This window comes from Coptis chinensis, chromosome 6 (assembly GCF_015680905.1).
Source record: "Coptis chinensis isolate HL-2020 chromosome 6, ASM1568090v1, whole genome shotgun sequence".
Classification (NCBI taxonomy): Eukaryota; Viridiplantae; Streptophyta; class Magnoliopsida; order Ranunculales; family Ranunculaceae; genus Coptis; species Coptis chinensis.
Genome location: NC_141461.1, coordinates 90,775,473 through 90,796,473, shown reverse-complemented (window position 1 = coordinate 90,796,473; position 21,001 = coordinate 90,775,473). Strand labels below are relative to the sequence as shown.

Here is a 21,001-nt window from a genome sequence, read left to right as displayed (position 1 = left end):
AGATTTTCCAATTAGTTCTCGTATTTCCGATTTTATACCAAAGTTTTAAATCCAAAAGTTATCGGAAAGTTGGACAGCCACTTTCTTTTTGTTCTTCATTGAAAGGGTAAATTTGTCATTTAAAGTATTCCCATAACTATAAAGGTCAACTTCTTTGGCAAACAGAGACAGAGACACCGTTTTCGGGTTCACAATTAAAAATAAAAAGAAAACTGCTCGTCTTCTTCGTTCTTGGCCAATACCCATATTAACTTTAAAATCGAAACTACAAATTTGATAATTCCTAACTTGCTCTCCATCAGAACGATTTCTATTGAACCAATAGCCAATCATTTTAAAGGTTAGTATGCATTTTTCTCATTGTTTACTTTTTTCCCTCTTAATTCTTCTTTTCGCTTCAAACTGAATTCTATGGGAACTTTTAATTTTAATTTCAGTTTCTTAATTTTGATTGCAAAACTGAACTCTTAAATGCAAAAATTTCAGTGCCGCTTTGCTTTAATGTTTTAAATTTTATTTTTTGGTTTATTGTTGTGTAGTAGCTTCATCAATTCATTTGTGCTCCTCGCCTACTAAAAAATACGTTCTCTAATAGATAGGTATGCACGGAAAAATTTCTTCTCTCCACTCTAATTGATAATTCTTCGTTTTTTTGTTTATCGCCCACTATTATGATGAAACTTACTTAATGATGAAATATATTGTATATCTACGTCTGGCAGCTTTTGGTCATATTACTTATGACTTTTTGCAGATGGTAAAGAGGACAAGGAGGAGTATTTTTTTCAATGAAAATTTTGTTCAACCAGTATTGGAGAACGATCTTTGCTTTCTAAGTAACGAGTTCAGGTTTGGTCATAATCTCTGTTGCCTAATCTCTATTTTCGTATTGTTCTATTTCTTACTTTTTTCTTTTCTATTTTTTTTTGTTCCAGTCATAGAATAGTGCCTTTATCATTTAGGACTTTTTTTACCCAACTTCCCGCCTCAAACGGAAAGGTATGGTCTTCTAATATGTTGCCCCATTTTCTTATACCAAGTTTTTAGTTATTTTTTTCCCCCAACCAACCGTTTCGATACTTCAAATTTTGTTCAACCAGTATTGGAGAACGATCTTTGCTTTCTAAGTAATGAGTTCAGGTTTGGTCCTAATCTCTGTTGCCTAATCTCTATTTTCATATTGTTCTATTTCTTACTTTTTAATTTTCTAATTTTTTTTTGTTCCAGTCACAGAATAGTGCCTTTATCATTCAGGACTTTTTTACCCAACTTCTCACCTCAAACGGAAATGTATGGTCTTCTAATATGTTGCCCCATTTTCTTATACCAAGTTTTAAGTTATTTTTTTCCCCAACCAACCGTTTCGATACTTTCCCAAAGAAAAAGTTCGTATTCAGCAACATCTCTTCTTCATCTTGAAAATTCCTCTCCACATGGAAGAGGTTAGATTATTATTTTTTTAATTTACTTGTAAATTTTGTTTAAGGAACAAGTTTGGTTTCCAATTTTTTTGCGCTAGCTTACAAGAGTAACGATGCTTTCTTTAAGACATCAACTTTCTTTATCTGCTCTTCATCTCCACATGGAAGATTGGGTATGTTTATTGTATTCTCTTCATATTCTTCATCTTTCAGTCTCGTTTAGTTGTCACTAATTTAATTGTCAGGTTTGAAGTTATACCTTCCATTATTAAGAGTCCTTTTAATAAATTGCTTTAAAAAAATTACAAACTTTTCTCTTAGTAATAAAAGGAAGTGCATTATTTGAATTCGGAGAAACACACTTATTTCATTTTTATTTCTTCTGTTAAAGTCAAGTGAGTATTTCTTAAAGTGAAGAAAAAAAGAATATCAAGATCCTGTACTTTTAGGGATTTGTAAGTGATTTCTTTTTCTTTGGTTATGTTGTCTATGCAGAATTTGTTTTGTTAGGATAAGGTTCCTGTTTTTCAAAATTATGGTAAACGTCAATTCTGTTGTTCTTTTATTTGCCTCGACCAAGTTGTTGCTTTCGTGCTTTGAAGGAAACTACTGTGAATTGAATTTTGGGTTTTAAAGTCTTAACAATTTACTCGGTCCTTGGTTTTTAATCATTTTTTTGCCTCTACTAAGTATTGGTATTAATTAATATATCTCTTTTAAGAAAAGTTCCCTACCTTTACCACATGGTGGTGTAGAAGCTTTTATCAGTCATTCTTATTGTATCTTAGGTAGTAGTGTGATCTGCATGGTGGTGTAGAAGCTTTTGTCAGTCATTCTTATTGTAAGAATTCCAATGTTGACGTGGTTGAATTTTTGTGTAGGGAATATTAGGGTTGTTGTGATGTTTTATGTTCCCAGGAGGTCAACCTTTTCTAGGATAAAAAAGGAGTCGGCAATATAATTTGAGTGTGTATTTGATCCTCACCCAGTTGTTGCTTAAAGTTGTTCATTGCCATGCAACTACGACATTCACTCATTTCTCAGATAGGTACATTTTCTACTTTTTCTCAATTTCTACACCTGGAAATAATAACGTTTTATTTAACTTGGAGTAGGATATTAATGTGGTCATTCTCTCCACGGACTACAAGGAATGTAAGACAGAGATCAAAACAATTGATGCTCAGGACTCTTACAAGGGTGGAGTAGGTTTTCAAGTAACTGGATGCCTTATTGTGAAAGATAATGTGAAAATGAAGTTTACTCAATCATTTGTCCTAGCCCCATAAGACAAAGGCTACTTTGTTCTTAATGATATTTTTAGGTATGTAGATGAGTATGAAATGGTGGAGTCCGATGCAGTTGCCATTGCAGTTAATGGCGTCACTGAAAATGTCACATTAACTCCTGTTACCCCAGATCCAGGTTGCCTTCATTTTGTTTATATTAATCCAAAGGTGGCTTGGTACCATTTGTGTTTATTCTTGGCTATTTTTGTTGCAGAGCCCTCTCATATTCCTGAGCATCCCATGCATGAGAATACAACTCAAAAAGTGGAGGTGTCATACGGAAATGGAGAGGTGGTTCATGAGCCATCAGACAATGGTGAAGTATCCAATGTAGAAGTTGAGGTTGTGGAGGCCCCTGTTCATTCAGGTCAAGATGAAGTTCTTCCAGTCACCTAGCCTGGCTTCAACAGTTCCAGAAGATACTCCAAAGAAGTCTTATGCTTACACTTTTATTATTCCCAAGCTATTTGTGTTTACATGTGCTGATTATTAAAATATTGCCTCTGGTCTTGGTTATATGCATAATGCAATATATTGCTTTGGAGATGATACCTTGCCAGATGGATTTAGGGTGAAGAAATGTGATTTGGTATGTATCAGCCTTATTATATGGGATGAATGAACTATATTTGGGGTGAGGATGCAGAAGAATATCGTCCAGAGAGGTAGATCGACGAAGATGGCAGTTGCCGCATGGAGATCCCTTTCAAGTTCCCAGCTTTCCAGATAATAGATTTTATTAAACAAACTTTGCCATTGGTACTAATTTGGACCTCTCACACCTCTTAGATGAAAAACTCTTACTCTTATCTATGCCGTTGTGATTTTTTAGACCAATTACAAACAATCTCTTCATTTTTTGTCTTTTTTAAATTTGTGGGAGCACAGAGCCGAATACAACTAAATTCACGTTATTTCTTGCTTCTTAGGCTGGGCGGCAAATTTGTGTTGGGAAAGAATTTGCTTTCTCGCAAATGAAGATGTCCACTTACGTCCTCTTGGTGTTCTATGCCCTGGATCGATCTTTTGCGTCGATATTAGCCTCATTTGCTCCTCCGGTAGTGGGGATTTTGTCTCAGCGTCTGTATGGATATAAACTTGTTCCTCGAGCGTCTAGCCAAACTGTTGAGATTGAGACAGATAGGGAGAATGCTGCATCACTTGCCAAAGCTCTTTACACAGCAATAACAATTCCAATGACTATATGTTGCTTCATCTACTCCTTCCTCTACTGCACTTATCCAAGAGACAGAGCGAGAGCACGAATGTAAGCGTTAATAGAATCAGAAATGCAGCAGATCGAGTTTGACAATCCTCCTATTGGAGGTGAGTATTCCCAAGTACGATTTTCAGAATTACACAAGCTCAATGGAAAAGAAACCGTCACTGAGATTGATTATGAATAAGAGGATGATGGTCTAGAGACCGACGAGAGTGATGAGAAGAGGTTACTTTCCCACCAATTGACATTCTCAAACCTGGGGGAATAGTAAGTGTATAAGCAACAGGTTACACGTGTTTGAACTCCAACACTTAACTTCGCTCGTGAAGAAGGCTTAACATATGATAATTTTTGTGAGGCTTTTGTATATCTACAGAGTAAACACATCAATGAGCTTCAATTTACTAGACGATAAGTTAGTGTACTCAAGCACTCTCATGTCTCATGTGAACTGTAATTTTTTATCAGTGAATTACTTTCAAATGTTCAGTTTCTGTGTACAGTTTATTGACAGTTCGATAGTTTGAAAACTCAGTAATACACTATATGCTTCAAAAAATATAGGTTGTATCTTAAGTTTTGTTAGGTCTTGCTCTCAATTTAGGGGGACTGGACTACAAAACCATGATCACTCTTCACATTGATGGCCCTCTCAACCAATGCGCATCTCCAAGAGTTCGAGGCAAATATTAAGAAGTTGATCAATAATCTTATGTCCTATTCTTTATCATGCACTATCGCTGGCTATCCTAGCTACCCTACTTTCTTTTTTTGCAAAATTGGTTTATGTGGTGCAACCAACTGTGTTTTCACCGCATGTTATGCCCATGAACTCAATCCGTATGTTTTCGGCGTAATTCAGCAATGCAAGGACCTTTATATATAATTATGTACTGATGACAGTGTACATCAATTTTTTAACTCCATCGTGTCATCAATACTTACTACTATCTCAGTCACAAGCTTATATGATTAACGCCATCAAATACGCTAACATAGAACCTACTAGCCCAATCTTATGTCTATGTTAGAGCAATATAGAAGCTCACTTAGACTCATTACTGCATTGTTTCATCGTCTTTTTTTTTTTCATAGTTTTGTAGTTTTTTTAAATGAAATAGCAGTCCTTCCATGGTCTATATTCCTCTGGTCTATATTCCTCTGACTTTAAAATTTTATAGGCTTCCTTTGAAATGACAACGCCGGGATATCTTCCTTTGTCTGACATAAATGACCATGATCAGCAATGCAAAATTAAGTTCCGCGTCTCTAGAAAATGGAGCATCGATCGGAAAAGAAGTGCAAGGAAAAACTAATAGATTTGACATGGTTTTGATAGACGATAAAGTTAGCCAATTTCATTTGAATTGCACAAATTCCTTTTCCATTATTTTTATTGCAAACAATTACTAACTACTTTCGTATATTTTGGTTTCAGGGAAATTAAATACATGCAATTGTTCCAAAGAAGCAAACAGAAAAATTCTCAAAAGTTATCCGAGAAGGCTGTGTGTATGCTGCTGAAAATTTCATTGTTCAAACAGTCTCGAATTATCGGCCTGTTGAAAATGAGTTTGTTATACTTTTTAAATGGGACACATTTGTTAGACTGCTAAGTGAAACTCAATTAGAAATTCCGCCGTATAGTACAAGTTTGCTTTTGTTGAATTTGATAACATCAGCAGTCGTTACAAACAAATCACAAATCTAACAGGTACGTTGAGAATATATATATATATATATATATATATATATATATATATATATATATATATATATATATATATATATAACAAATATCTCTTTATAATCTCTATCAGATGTATATGGCGTGCTTGAAGGAATGTCAGCCATAATGTTTAGCAAAGGAATGAAGCAACTGAGAAATATTCACTTGAGGACTGAGAGGTCAACTTTCAATTTTGTTTTTTAATGAATATGAAAAACTTCTTACCTGTATCTATATACTCACAAAACATTATCACCCAGTGGGAAAAAAATGAGGATTACATTATGGGAAAATGGAGTGGACTTGGTTGACAAAGATATCATTAACTCTACTGTGGATCAGCCCGTGGTCGTAGTAATATCATTGACTGTTGATATATATAATGGTAACTTCATTATTATGAATATAATTATCAATGTATATTACTATATTATTCCTTCGCTTGGAATGAACTAATTTTTAAAATATTTAAGGTGTATACTATCTAAATTCGACAAGGGTAACAAAAATTTATTACAACTTTGAAATTCCTGAACTTAAACATCTAATGAATAGGCAAAGTTCTCACACGTTCATATACTTTACATTATTCAAGTTAATAGAAATTTAACTTCCAATTTTTCAGTTCCAAGAACACAAAAATTGCACTGCTTGAAGGGTCATCATCTACTGATCGTATATCGACTAACCGACAACTCAAGAACAGGAAAACTCTTTATGAAATTCTTAATTCATTGGACAGAGACATCATTACACTTAATTTAACTCTCAAAGAACCAACATTCCATTGCATTATGTTAATCAAGTTGAAGCCCGACACCTGCCAAAGTTTTGCATGTGGCGTTGGGTGCTAATAACATTTTCAGAATGGGGACCAATAATCAATGTAAGAATTCAGCAATGCAACTAGCTAGCACCCATAATTTCTTCCTTTTGTCGCTTCCATACAGATGGTTTGAAAAAATCAACTCTCTAACATTTGAATTATTCAATTTCCATACACATGAAATAAGATCCACATTATATTGAAAACTTTTAAATTGTAATCTTGCTACAAAACCATCTTCCGGAAAGCTATTATTTACACATTCAATTCACTCCAAATATTAACAGTGTTCAATGTATTTTTTCTAATTGTTTCCAAATGTGATCGTTTCTAAATATATATATATATATATATATATATATAAAAAAAAAAAAAAAAAAAAAATCTAGCTACAAATTCTTTCTTTGTCCAAGCTACCTACTTATTTAAACCAACAAAAAAAAGAGTTGATGGTAGAGCATCATAATTAGAATCGAACAAAAAATATAACTAGCGTATTGAAATGTTTTTTCCATATTGAACTTTTTAATTTACTATTCTAATTTACATGCGTTCATTCTTTTCCCCAATTTTTCTTTCCTAGCACGTGCCCGTTTACTAGTATATAATAATAAGGTTACAATATAGGGGTTAAGCACCACTCGGGCTGGATTAAGTTCCCACTTTAAATCTAAAATAATATATTCCAATGAAGGTGATAAAACCTTCATTCTAATTTCTAAACCATGTGTGTTTCCAATAATAGTAATTCATACTCTTTAGCATCTCACTTTAAAGATAAAAAAGAAAAAGAATAAAAAGACAACTGAATAATATGAATAACGAAATCATTAATTGTATGTCAATGATTGTATTGTACCTATATGCGAATGATATAACTAGACCAATCCAGGCAAAATCGAAAAAAAATTATAAAGAAAGAGACCAAACAAATTAAAGCAAAATGCACATGGCTAGTGAAGCATCTATTGGCAGTTTGGCAATGTGTCAAAAGATCAGATTACTTGCATTTGAAGTCTCTATAGCATACTTTTGGAAAACATTTTTCAAAATCAAAAGCTAAAGAAAGAAAACTATACAATATTTAATGATTCACGATTGATTATTATATACACATGCCTCCTTTTGCTGGTATAATAACTACATAGATTTTTTTTGTAGTATAGTATATGTCCTGATACTATATGGATGCAGCAGCAAAACAAATCCAGGAGACACGCTATGGAGTTCTACACTACCAAACTATATATCACAAAACTTGTCCTTACTAGACATACTATAGATTTAGTTAAGTTTGGAATTATTAGTTCTAGGCTTCTAGCAGCATGTGAAACTTTTACTTCTTGTACAATTGTACACTTATGCATTCTTTATAAAATCCCTACTTGCGCTCAAAATATGTCCTGATATGACTCTAACCTATGGGAAGTTAGGCACACTAGTTAGTTGCAACAAAAATTAAATTTTCCGAAAGTTTGAGTGAAAATAAATTTAAATAAGACTCATGTTCCTTCATTTAGTTCTCCATTTAGAATTGAAGAATATATACGGAACTTCTTTTGCTTAGAACATTAGTTTGAATGCCGACATTGACACTTTTATTAATGGATGTCATGAGATCTATTGCAGGTGATAGATCTAGCTAATAAGTCGATTTAGTCCATCAAAGTTGAGTGAAGAGTATTGAAGGTTAAAAATTCCAATAATTAATAATTTTAAAAAAATTACTGTTGTAATAATAAGGGTACCCTAATAATAATCTTAATAATTGATGCTTTTCATTTACGTTTGTTGGATTAAAGTGTTTATGGAGAATCAAATATCCTTTAACTTCTTTGTCTTCAACCTTACCTACTAGCTAGCCTACAAATGAGGGCCCTTGGAAGCAGAACTCCTTTCATTCATTTTCCTCTTTATCACAATCTCTCTGAGTTGCAGAAGTAGCTGATGAAGAATTCACGAATGGACTATTTGTTGCAAGCTCTCTTCACTCTCCTTTTCTGTTTTCTCTATGGCACCAATGCAGATCATCAGACAACAAAGGTGAGATACATATATAAACCTACTTAGTTGGCTACAAAACGCTCAGTGCCTAGTGTTTGCTTCTTCTTTGATTTCATTTTATTAATTCCATCAGTGCGTTAATACCAGTCAAAACACACAATAATATCTTGTTAATTTTCAATCGTAGTCTTATGTTGTGTATATGGGGAGTTCTGGCAATAATGGAGGACATGATACTATTGGAGCTGTTGAAACTGCTCACTTGGAATTATTATCCTCCATTCTACCAAGGTAATACTTAAAAAAATGTGTATGTTACCATGCCCTCAATAACATACCTTCTTGTCTCCAGGCTATCTGACTGAAGAGCGGATTGGGCGTATTACAGTATTAACACACATCATTTTTTTTATATTTATTTCCCTTATATTTTTTGTTTTTTTGAAGGTTAAGCTAGGGTTAGGCAGACTGTCACCAGATTTTATTGAACATGTCTTGTGTACAACCTATTCAGTTTCTCCGATCCTCTGTTACAATATTGTTCAACTCAATCCTCAAAGGAGGTACAAAGTACACTACACTTACATCAAAAGAACTAGATAGAGAAGCTAAGTGATCAGCGACCCTATTGGTTTCCCTAGAGACATGACAAAATGAGATAGACTCAAAAGATTCAGTAATATCCTGTATCACTCTAACCAAATTCAGACAATACCAAGGTGGAGCCTCCCTGTTTTTTATGCAGTTGACAGCGTTGAGAGAGTCATATGCCACTTCTAACTTCTTTCACACCCATCACGTTGCAGGCATGTAATCCTGTTCTTATAGCTTCCAGTTCTTGAACTAGGATTGATTTGCTTGTGTTACTACCTGTGTAGGCGAGGAAACTTCACCTTAAATTTTGGACTAACTCGTTGTATGTCAAATGTTATGACAATTAATTTGTTTTGTACTGTACACATTGCCAGGAGCAATATTGCAATAACCAAAAAAAAAACGTCCTACTATTTTATAGTTTAGGGACATGTATATATCTCTTCTTCGAAATATGATCGAAATAATTCATGTATAAAAGCTTACCAATTACTGTTAAATGGCATGGTTTTTTATGATTTTGCAGTAAGGACAAGGAGAGATTATTCATAACCCATATATATAACCATGCTTTCAAAGGGTTCTCTACCATGCTTACAGAGAAAGAAGCTTCACTATTATCTGGTAACGCTCAGAAATGCGACTGCATTTTGCAGAGGCCCATTTAAATTAAGAAATTAACTGACGAAATTGTTTGGTCCGGATCATTTTAGTTTTTGTTGATAATGTGGAATTCCAAATAGATACAACTAAATTTCAATTGTTAAATGCAGGTCATGATGAAATTATATCAGTTTTCCCTGATCCCACTCTTCAACTTCATACCACCCGGTCATGGGATTTTCTGAAAGTTGAGTCTGGTATGGGATCCAACTATCCTTATCCTTCGGTATCTGGTGAAGATGTTATAATCGGAATCATCGACACAGGTGCCTATATCTTGATTCTCCCAGTGAGATTAAATGAAAAAAAGGAGTTCATTATAAAAAAAAAAAAAACAGAGGCCCAGCTCAATTTAAAGGGCTGCTAAAATTTGGATTAGTATATGACCTGTTAAGCTGATTCCTGTATTTAACTTTTGTGTGAGGAATTGAGGACAGTTCATATTGTCCAGTGTCCACGGACCACGGTACAAAACAAATTAAAGTACCTAAATAACGCAATACACAGTACAGTTACATGCCCCTATTAAGCACGTGATCCCAGATATCTGTTGGAGGATAATCTTAATCTATACTGTATGTACTGTTAAGACGAGAAATCAGACGGACCACGTTCTCAATCCAAATAGAGTAGTTTCAAACTTTCAATTATTTGGGTTCGGTCATCGGCTTTTCCCATCCAGCATTTAGTCAGATTTAGTGTCTCCAGTGTCATCACTTATTGGGCCCTAAAGCATTAGCCGAATGACGTCAAGACTCAGTGAAGTTTTAGTAAGTGTACTAATTCCGAGTTCTGACTGTGTTTTACTGTAGGCATTTGGCCAGAATCGCCTAGTTTTAGTGACTATGGGATCGGGGAGATTCCTACCAGATGGAAAGGAATTTGCATGGAAGGATCAGATTTCACGAAATCTAATTGTAACAGGTACAATCCCAGTTCCTAATACCACGAGTTAAATATTGATTCGACTCATATATGTCCTCAAACAAAACACTAAAAGAATCTTGATTATAAATGTGCTATTGCAGGAAGTTAATTGGTGCAAGATATTATAACATGCAGGCGGTTGGGTCGAAATTCGACCATAACAAGACCCGTAAAGGGAAACCATCCGGTTCACCAAGGGATGCAGTGGGTCACGGTACCCACACTGCATCCACGGCAGCTGGAGCTCCAGTAGCGAATGCTAGTTATTTTGGGCTTGGACAAGGGACAGCAAGGGGAGGGTCACCTTCAAGTAGGATAGCAGCGTACAAAGCATGCTCACTAGGGGGTTGTTCTGGCGCAACTATACTAAAGGCTATGGATGATGCAATCGGAGATGGGGTTGATGTAATCTCAATATCCATAGGAATGAGTTCAATCTTCCAATCTGATTTTTTAGATGATCCCATTGCCATCGGTGCATTCCATGCCAACCAAAAGGGCATTATGGTTATATGTTCTGGTGGTAATGATGGTCCTGACCCATCTACTGTCGTCAATTCTGCTCCTTGGATCTTCACTGTTGCGGCATCTAATGTGGATAGAGATTTTCAATCTTCTGTAGTTCTGGGCAATGGACACATTTACAAGGTACGCTATAATGATGAATCAATTTGACTTTTTTATGTACGACTTTTTCTCAAAAAATAAAAATAAAAATGCGGAATTGCATTTCATAGTGCGCTGCTCACTAGTGTTCTTTCTTGTACGTGAGTGCTGTACTGCTGTAAACCTAAGGAAAATTGTATTAATATGTTATGAGATAGAATTTATTTCACGATCCAACGATCCAATGGTTATACCTGAACTATGTGCAGGGATCTTCTATAAATTTCTCCAATCTCACTGCGTCCAAGAAGTATCCCCTTGCATATGGAGGAGATATTGCCGCACCCTCTACTCCATCGTCAGAGGCAAGGTATGTTGCTTATACATACATTATAACCCAAGTCACAGCAGGCCGGTTAAATAGTATGTATGCATTTTTCATGCACTTTTCTAGTGAAATGAGTGTTCAAGAGACAATATAACTATATACTAGTAATGTATGTACCAACAACAGCAACTGTATTCCGGGATCCTTGGACACAGAAAAGACCACTGGAAAGATTGTTGTATGCGTTGATACGAATCCCATGGTCTCAAGGCGGATAAAGAAACTAGTTGCTGAAGTAGCTAAAGCAAAAGGGGTGATTATGATCAATGAGGATGAAAAAGGGATTCCGTTTGATTCTGGTGTTTTCCCATTCTCTGAAGTTGGAAATGTGGATGGATATCAGATACTTAAATACATAAACTCAACCAAGTAAGTATAACATCAAAAGTAAGAAAAATTGAGTGATTGTTGTGGATACGAAGAAATTTCGTCAATTAAATTGTTATTGAAGTCGTACTGCACCATTCAAAAGTGGAAAAATGAAATTCTGTGACATGAAACAGGAACCCAACAGCGACTATCCTTCCATCTGTGGATGCAGAAAAAATTAGACCTGCACCAGTTGTAGCATACTTTTCGTCTCGAGGTCCAGGAGAGCTCACAGAAACTATTCTCAAGGTGATCTCATCTCAAACTGATTATAAGCAAGACATGCTCTTGAATTAACATACAAACTTAAATGTTTTTACATTAATTTTTGTAGCCGGATATAACAGCTCCTGGCGTAGGCATAGTAGCAGCAATGATTCCCAAAGTTGAATTGGGGAGCATTCCTTATGGGAAGAAGTCATCAAAGTTTGGAATCTTATCTGGAACATCTATGGCTTGTCCTCATGTTGCAGGTGCAGCGGCATTCATTAAATCAGTACATCCTAGTTGGAGTCCTTCAATGATTAAATCAGCCCTTATGACTACAGGTAAATGGTTAGGTTCATATGTTGTTCAATTTTGAGTTACCATTGTGGCGTTGTGTGTGTGTGTGTGTTTTGGAATCCTTGAAAATTGATTTAGCTACAAAAGGAAAAAAAGTAAAATCTGAAAACATTTTCTCACAAGTTCGTTTTCTGTTCATGCAGCAACAACATCTAACAACATGGGGAAGCCCATAACAAATAGCTCAGATGGATTTGCAAGCCCACACGATACAGGAGCAGGGGAAATAAGCCCATTAAGGGCCCTTAATCCAGGACTAGTTTACGAAACCAGAACAACTGATTATTTGTATTTTCTTTGTTACTATGGCTATAAAGACAATGTTATACATTCAGTCTCCGGCAACAATTTCACTTGCCCAAAAAATTCATCTGAGGATCTCATATCTGATCTTAACTACCCATCCATTTCAATTAGCAAGCTCGAAGGATTTCATTCTGTGCGAACAATCACTAGAACTGTAACGAATGTGGGATCAAGAAATTCGACATACATTGTAAATGTAGACTCTCCGATAAGCCTGGGCGTCATTGTATCACCAAAACGACTTATGTTTTCTGGTCCAGCGAGGGCGTCTTTCAGAGTTTCATTTTACAACAAGGGTGCAACAAAAGGGTACAAGTTTGGGTCTATTACTTGGTCTGATGGAATTCATTCTGTTCGCACAACTTTTGCTGTGAATGTTGTATAGTCTGGATACTTACATTTCAATGAACAAAGAAGCTGATTGAAACTTTTTCAGTTTAAAAGTGCGGGATCCAATTCAATAATGCTTCACAGTACACTTTCGTTTTCGGTTCACTGCCGAATATCAAGTTGTTGCAAAAGTCGTTAAACACGAAAACATACTCATACTCGGTGAGACATTGTAACAAACCGTTAGACCCCAATTTAATTCAACACAAACAAATTGTTAACTATTAGAGCATTCCCAATGCAAGTGAGTATGATGGGAAATTGAGAGTTTTGACTGTTTTGGAGCAAAAAACTCTTGCCCAATGCAAGGGTGACAATGGCGGTGACTTGTCACTAACTCAAAACGATAATAGCAGTTGCTATTGAGATAGTAGCTGAGTTGTGAACTTCAGCTGGGATGTTTGATTCTGTCTAGATTACAAAACTCATCAGACGGAATTAAACATCCCGTCTCGATATTTTTATTTTTTTGCCAGACGGAATCAAACATCCCGTCCGGAGTCCTAACGGCTAGTTTATATCCAACAACAGTCAAAAAGTCGGAAATTAAAACTTTGGTATATATACAACATTTGTTCCATTTGAACTTACACTTCCAATAATCATATTTATTCTTCTTCAAAATCAGTTCTTCAAAAAAAAAAAAAAATTCTTCAAAATCAGTTGAATTACTTTCAAATGGCATCTCAAGCAGCTCAAGGAAGTGGTAGCACTCAATCAAAACCAAAGAAGACATCGACTCACTTTAGCATGCCCGAAAATCAAGCTCTATGTCTTACTTGGATAAAAATTAGTGAAGACTCCGTTATTAGTGTTTTCCAAAATGCAAAAGGATTTGGGAATCATGTAATAAACGAGTTCAATCAAACACGTGGGTCGGATAGGTCTACAATACAAAGCCGGGTAATTACAATTTCGTCAATTTATAAATTTCGTTTATGATTATCTTAATCTAATTCTTGTTTTTTTTTAGTTGTCCGAGGCAATGATGACGTACCAACAACAAAAAAAAATGTGTTTTTCACTTGATCATTGCTATATTATACTCAAGGATAATCCAAAGTGGAGTAGCATTTTTGAGACAAGGTCAAGCCGCCCCATAAAGGGAAAGGTCGTAAAAGTGATGGTGAAGATTCAACTTCTAATTCACGAAGTGTTGGTGGAGTTGAATTGGAGGGTTCTAAAGAAATTGAGCGTCCTCTTGGATCGAAGAAAACTAAGTCCAAGAGAGACCAAGAAAAATCAGTTGGTATGTTGGAGGGTTTCTTTACACGTTTAGAAGATACATTTGCAAAGGATGAAAATGAAACACAAAAGTGCATAGAACTTAGGGAAATGGAGCTTGCAAATGGTCAAAGAGCTGTGACGGCAAGAGAAGAAATTTTTTGGCTTCAAATGGAAAAAAATTAGCTTCAAAAGATGCAATATGAAGTTAAGATTTTAGCTACCGATACAAGTGTCCTCCATCCCGATACCGTTTTTATGATCGAGCAACAACAAGCTGAAATACGTACTGAATGGGCAAGGGCTAGAGGTGGTTCTAGCTCTAACTAAGCTTATGTTATATTTAATATTTTTATTTTAATTAATGCACTATGTATTTTAATTTCAATGTATTTTTAATTAATGAACTACGTATTTTAATTTCACTATCTTTTTAATTAATGAACTATGTATTTTAATTTCACTGTCTTTTTAATTAATGAATTGTACTATGTATTTTAATTTCACTGTCTTTTTAATTAATGCATTAATTAATGCACTATGCTGAAATTAATTAATCAACTCTACATGCAACTTGCTCTAGGTACTCACCCATCCTAAAACTTGGGTGGTAAAGTCCATCCCCACTTTTCTATAAAACATGGTGATCTGATGACTACAACATAATAGTACAACAAACAGTGCTCCTCAACCAAACATACTACATAGACATGCAACAACATTAACTGCCCAATAGACAACTTATAACCAACTGACCCGCCAATGGCAACTTCCTATACGTCTTGGGTGGAGGATTGGGCAACACTACATGTTATCTAGCCGAATGTACAGCCATAGTTGAAGGGGTGGAGGCAGCTTTGTCAAGGGGATGGAATAACCTGTGGGTGGAATCTGACTCATCAGCAGCGGTAACTGTTGCCAACTCTTTATCTATGCCATGTGAACTTCTCAACAGATGGAAACTATGCTCTTGTGCATGTGCTTCCTTGCGAGTGACCCATACTTGGAGGGAAGCCAACCAAGCGGCTGACATCATTGCTAAGAGAGCGTCTCGACTAGTTAACAATGAGATCATATTTTGTAATGGCAGACCCCCATGGATATATAAATGGGAGGTGCCTTATGGTTTGTATGTGCGCCATGTATGAGTGACTATGGGGATTAGCACTACCTAGAAAACTTGTAATTATTTTCCATTCTTTTTAATATATTTTTAACTTACCAAGCAAAAAAAAAAAAAAAAAAAAAAAAAAAAAAAAAAAAAAAAAAAAACCAACTGACCCGCCAACTACTGAAACAAACCAAAACCACACAAACAATCCATTTAAAAATGAGAAGGTACCTCACATGTTGCACCAATCAATTGGATCCAAAACAGTGTGTTTATTGTCTCTCAAATTGTTTCAAAATGAGAAGGTACCATTGATGGATCGCAAAACATGCAATGACTTATTGGCATCTTTGGTTGATTCTCAGCAATCCCATGATGTTCTAAGAAAATAAATCACAATGTTCAAGAATGCGCATGTCACTTAATCTTAATCTCAACTACCAATAATCATCTTCCTAGTAACTACTAAATCTAGTATTGGGTAATTCTTTGTCTATTACAAACCAATTGGCCCCAAAAAATCTTAAATTTAACCAAAATTAATGCTTCACCTAGTAAGAAGTCTTAGACTCAAATACCTATTATTTTGTTGGCTTTTGTCTTCCATGAGGTTGATGGTGCACTACTTGTCAATGTCTTCATTGCGAACACAAAGAGAAAATCAGCTAACCATTCAACATAGAGAGAAAATCAGTTAACTTCTAACCGAGAAGATATATTAACATTTTAACTGAAGGATTAAGCTATTGATTGAAAAATAAATATAACTCGATCTACCTACTATACAGCTCCACCTGCTCACAAATAATCTGCCTTTCTCATGGTTATCTAGCTTCTCATATTAATCTCTTATACAACTCAACCTGCAATAGACAACCTAACACATTATCATAAGGATACACAACAAAATCATGCACCTTAGAGTTCGAACTCGATATCAAATTATAATATTTAGTGAAAGTTCTCAATACATTGTGATGTCAACATTTTAGTGGCAATTTTATAGTTTTTAGATTTCTTAACATATACTTGTCTTTTTTAATGAAAACATTATGATGAAAATACATTATTTTATATCATCATTGGTGTTTATTATATACCCGGATCACATTGATTATAAAAATCTTGAGAATCTACAAAACCAAAGCCAAATGAATTTTTTCTAAATTATACCCCGTGTAATTAGATTACTTTCCTAGTTTAAGATCCCGACCAAGTAAATATCATTCTCAATAGCTTGCAAGATATTTCAATGCAACTCTCAATAACATTGATCAAAATGTAATGGTTTTGCAACAAAAATTCAGATATTACTTTGTATTTGCCTGGACCAAGAACAGCTCAAATGGAACATTCGTAGGACCCTACAGTTTTAACTCTTTCAAAAATTGTTAACTGCACATAGGTTTCAAACTTTTAGTATAGTTGTCAAATTACTCACCAAGGCTCAGTGTAAGCTACTGACTCCAATTATACACATTGCTAATTAAAAAAATTATTCAAGCTTCAAAAATAGTATTACATTTTCAGCAGCAAGCTACAACTTTTAAAGAGTCTAAATCTGATTGAGTTGTGAGGACCCCAAATTAAATATTCCTATATACAAATACTTCCTCGTTTCAACCATAACATACTATACAATCAATATTGACTAACCAATTCATCGTTCCTAAACCATTGGATAATAATGCATTATAATGTTATACTTAATGGATTAAGTTGTGGTCATACAACTTACTACCTCATGTGTAGGATATATATAGTTACATGAGAAACCGCATAAATAAAATAGTCTAACAGACAAATTGAACAAAAAAAAATAATAAAAAAAAAAATCACTTATCATAGGCATCAAGTTAGTGATTCAATGGGTATTGGGGCATCACCAATTGATCTGCAACAGGATAGAAGAAACCAAAATTTTGAAACATTTCTAGAAAAAAAAAAAAAATGATTGCTAATGCCATGCTCTGCACTACCCATCAAAGCAATCTATTCAAGAAACTATAAAAACACATGTTCTTAGGTGGTCTCATTCTTTAAATTGAGAAAGGGATTGCGTGTGTGTAAACCATTGGATCATTCAATTCCTTGCTATCAATTCTATGGTAAGCCACACCTGACAATTTGTTTACAGAGAACCAAGAAAAAGACTAAAACCGAAAAAAACTTTAGTAAATCATCCTATAGACCCCTTAAAAATGATCTTCTAAAACCCCTCTTAATTATACACCAATTAGTCTCCCAGCAATAAGATGATGGGTCTCAAAATGGTCAATTCATCAAAAATAGAAAAAACATATCAAAGAAGAGACAATTAACCATATGGATATCTATGGTGTTCCGGTGTACACACAACTGCATAAAGAAGTCACTAAACCTTGTTTTCACCCTTAGCCAACTTATCCTTTTTTGTCACACCTGTAACTATTGGTTCAATTCCTTAGCAAGGTAAAAATTAAAGGTAAGAGTAGTTACAACTCCAAGATAGAAATATATAAAGTTAAATCATTAAGAAATTACAATTAAACACAACTCCAAGATACAAATATATAAAGTTAAATCATTACGTAATTACAATTAAACACATAATCTTGAAACTTAGTCTTTTAAAGGTGTCATACTAACCACCTAGCTTTACATGTCAATGGGGCAAAACAAATGGTAAGACTATTACCTAAACTTAAGTGATAGACCTTGTACCTAACATTACTATATATATATGCGTCCAAAATTAAGCAGCCATCAAATTTAACAAATTTAAACGTTCTCATTGTAAATAATCAATTATGTAAGGCACTGAAGAATTAATGACTAGATATGAAAGTACAATTCAATCAAAGAAAATTAGTCAAACTTCTAGGCCATGAATGTGGGCAGTACTAATCATTGCAGAGCCCTATGTCTATACCTAATGCATTACAAAAAGAAGATAAATATCCCTAATATAAATTCATTCAAGTGCTCTCTTTAGCCTTTATCAACTAAAATAGTGAAGTTAATAATAAGTGCTCAAAAAGTGCTATTTAACCCTCGATTATGCCTCTTGTTTAGCCATCTCAGTGGACTAATAGTGTTTGTAAGTTATGTTTTATGATTCTACAGGTCAAAGAGAGAGTCTTGCATTATTCCACTATTTCCTTTTTAAGGGAAAAGGAAATGATAACTCTATACATATTAAGTACACCCAACTTCACACCCCTCTTCTAATCAACATGCTATAATGCACTTAACCAACAGTCCAACACTACAATTAACCTTAGAACTACTAATATCAGTATACAATAACTAAGGAAAGATCAATCAAGTTCCCCCTTCCATGGATAAAATAAGAGCTACAACCTTTAACCATTAGTCCATTACATACACTGCTCTTGAAGACTTGAATGTAGTACCAAGTTACCAACTTCTAACTACTACTATTGCATTCATTTCTTAATTCAGAAAAAAACAAAATTGATTCCATAGCTATTGAACATTGAAACAACGTATAGTAACGCATTACTAAGCATGCCAACCATAAGCATTACTGAACTACATAAACAACTCCATGAAGTGTTGATTGTAAACATTTCAATAAAATACTTTAAGAGTTTTAAATAAAATCTTCTATTTGCTATTTGGTTTTAGAGAGAAATGTTTGTAGCATAAAGAACTCAAAAATGAAGAACTCACCTTCCACTTTGGGAAACGACATATACAAATGCATAAATTCACATAGTAAGAGCATGCCCAAATTCCACGTACTCTTAATAACCTAAAAGCATTTTTCAACAAACAATATACACTGAAAATGGAGAAATACAATATAAGGCATGGAACTGCTTAAGCAATCCCATATGCTGATATGCACTATCAAGCTCATAAGCTCATTTGATACTTTTTTTTTTACAAGCCGCCCGACTTTCTTAGCTGGATGTTGGCTAATAAGGTTAATGTGCTTACAAATGTCATAAATGGAAGCACATGTACACTTAGAAACTCAACAACGTGGGAATTGAAAAAAGTGTGCCTAAACCCCAACTTTTGCTAGATACAATATTATAGCTAATAGTTTATCACAACCACAGATACATGCACATTACAACTAAACATAAATTTAATTAGTAAAATTTCTACTACACTAATATATTCCATTCGATTGATGAATTTTTTTTTGTAAACAAAGATAAGAGAGTAAGGATAACCTAAACAATAGGTACTTTTCACTTCTAATCAAATTTAATGTTGTATATTTAAACTTTAAAGTATAGATTTTATACCATCTGCTTTGACTTCCAATTCTCACTCACATATCGTCACTATTGCTATTGCGTTGTTAAAAGTGTTAGTAGAGAGGTGAGAGTGGTGTGAGTGGAGTTGTTCTTATGTAGGAGATGAATACGAAATGAACCATTGGCATGCATTGGTACCTATAAAGAAATGAAAGAAATGAATGTGAAATGAATAGACACTACTACTCAACTAACACATTGATTAAACACAAGTTACAAAGCACGAAATATTTACTATAAGTTATCCAAAACAGTTCCCTAATCTAGTAGTGTGCTGCAGTTCCAAAATAGTTTCGAATCCAATTGAAATTCACAGATAATCCAGGCCCAACATTCATTTCCATAGTCAAATTACATGAATTGCCACAATTCCATATTCAAATATAAGTCAATATCTTAGTCAAAATTACATCCATTTCCATAGTCAAATTACACTCATTTCCATAGTCAAAAGAAATTCAGTCAAAATTACATTCATTTCCAAATTGGCCTAACAGTATTTGGCTTAGTCTTAGTTGCACCAGCTCTTGTCTTAGTTGCAGTAGCTCCTTGTTTACTTGTCATTGACCTTGTTGTTGGTGACTTGCATTCAGTGATTGTCTTGGTCTTAGTTACACTAGCTCCAGTCTTATTTCTTGCATTCAATGATTGTCCTTAAGTTCCAGATGCTTTTGGTATAGGAACATTCATATTTTTAGCTGTAGAAGAAGAAGCTGCAGACAATCTTGAACCTGAACCATTATAAACTTTGATTAGTGGTGTATTGCTTCCTGAACAAATGAAATGACTGCCAGTGTGTTCTGATATATATAGGCCATAACCTTGTGGAGGCACTTCTTTTCTCCTAAGTCTTTCTCTTCTTGGTTTGGTCCTATAATATATATTGCAATATATAAGGATAAAATAATAAGGATAAACATAAGTAGTATAAACACAAGTTGGATAACTACTAACCTGAGATGGTTGCATACTGGGTGGTGGCATGGTTGGCTGAGGAGTGGACTCTGGCTGTGATGGTATGTTCTTACTCTTTCTCTTCCCCCTTGTACTAACACTATAACTACCAGTGTCCTACAATGCAAAAATTAAAAGAA

At 34.5% G+C, this 21,001-nt stretch overlaps 1 protein-coding gene and 1 pseudogene across 4 annotated transcripts; both read left to right on the top strand.

The window, feature by feature from the left end:
• The first annotated feature begins 542 nt into the window (after window positions 1-542).
• Window positions 543-4,421, top strand: LOC147495325 (nuclear transport factor 2-like; annotated as a pseudogene). Its single transcript, XR_015197415.1, has 6 exons — window positions 543-599; window positions 755-849; window positions 936-999; window positions 2,537-2,846; window positions 2,925-3,469; window positions 3,640-4,421. The product of XR_015197415.1 is annotated as a nuclear transport factor 2-like (transcript).
• A 3,883-nt stretch (window positions 4,422-8,304) lies between these two features.
• Window positions 8,305-13,351, top strand: LOC147495324 (CO(2)-response secreted protease-like). Of its 3 annotated transcripts, XM_086563962.1 has the most exons (11): window positions 8,305-8,530; window positions 8,679-8,782; window positions 9,612-9,709; window positions 9,859-10,014; window positions 10,561-10,672; window positions 10,777-11,323; window positions 11,551-11,651; window positions 11,796-12,038; window positions 12,173-12,287; window positions 12,373-12,586; window positions 12,746-13,351. In XM_086563962.1, the coding sequence occupies exons 1-11, from the start codon at window positions 8,435-8,437 to the stop codon at window positions 13,291-13,293; spliced, it is 2,334 nt and encodes a 777-aa protein (XP_086420088.1). In that variant the 5' UTR covers window positions 8,305-8,434; the 3' UTR covers window positions 13,294-13,351. The 3 variants fall into 3 exon arrangements, with proteins under 3 accessions (XP_086420088.1, XP_086420089.1, XP_086420090.1); XM_086563963.1 differs by lacking the exon at window positions 9,612-9,709 and having other exon boundaries at window positions 8,365-8,530; XM_086563964.1 differs by lacking the exons at window positions 8,305-8,530; window positions 8,679-8,782 and adding an exon at window positions 8,969-9,297.
• The last annotated feature ends 7,650 nt before the right edge of the window (window positions 13,352-21,001 follow it).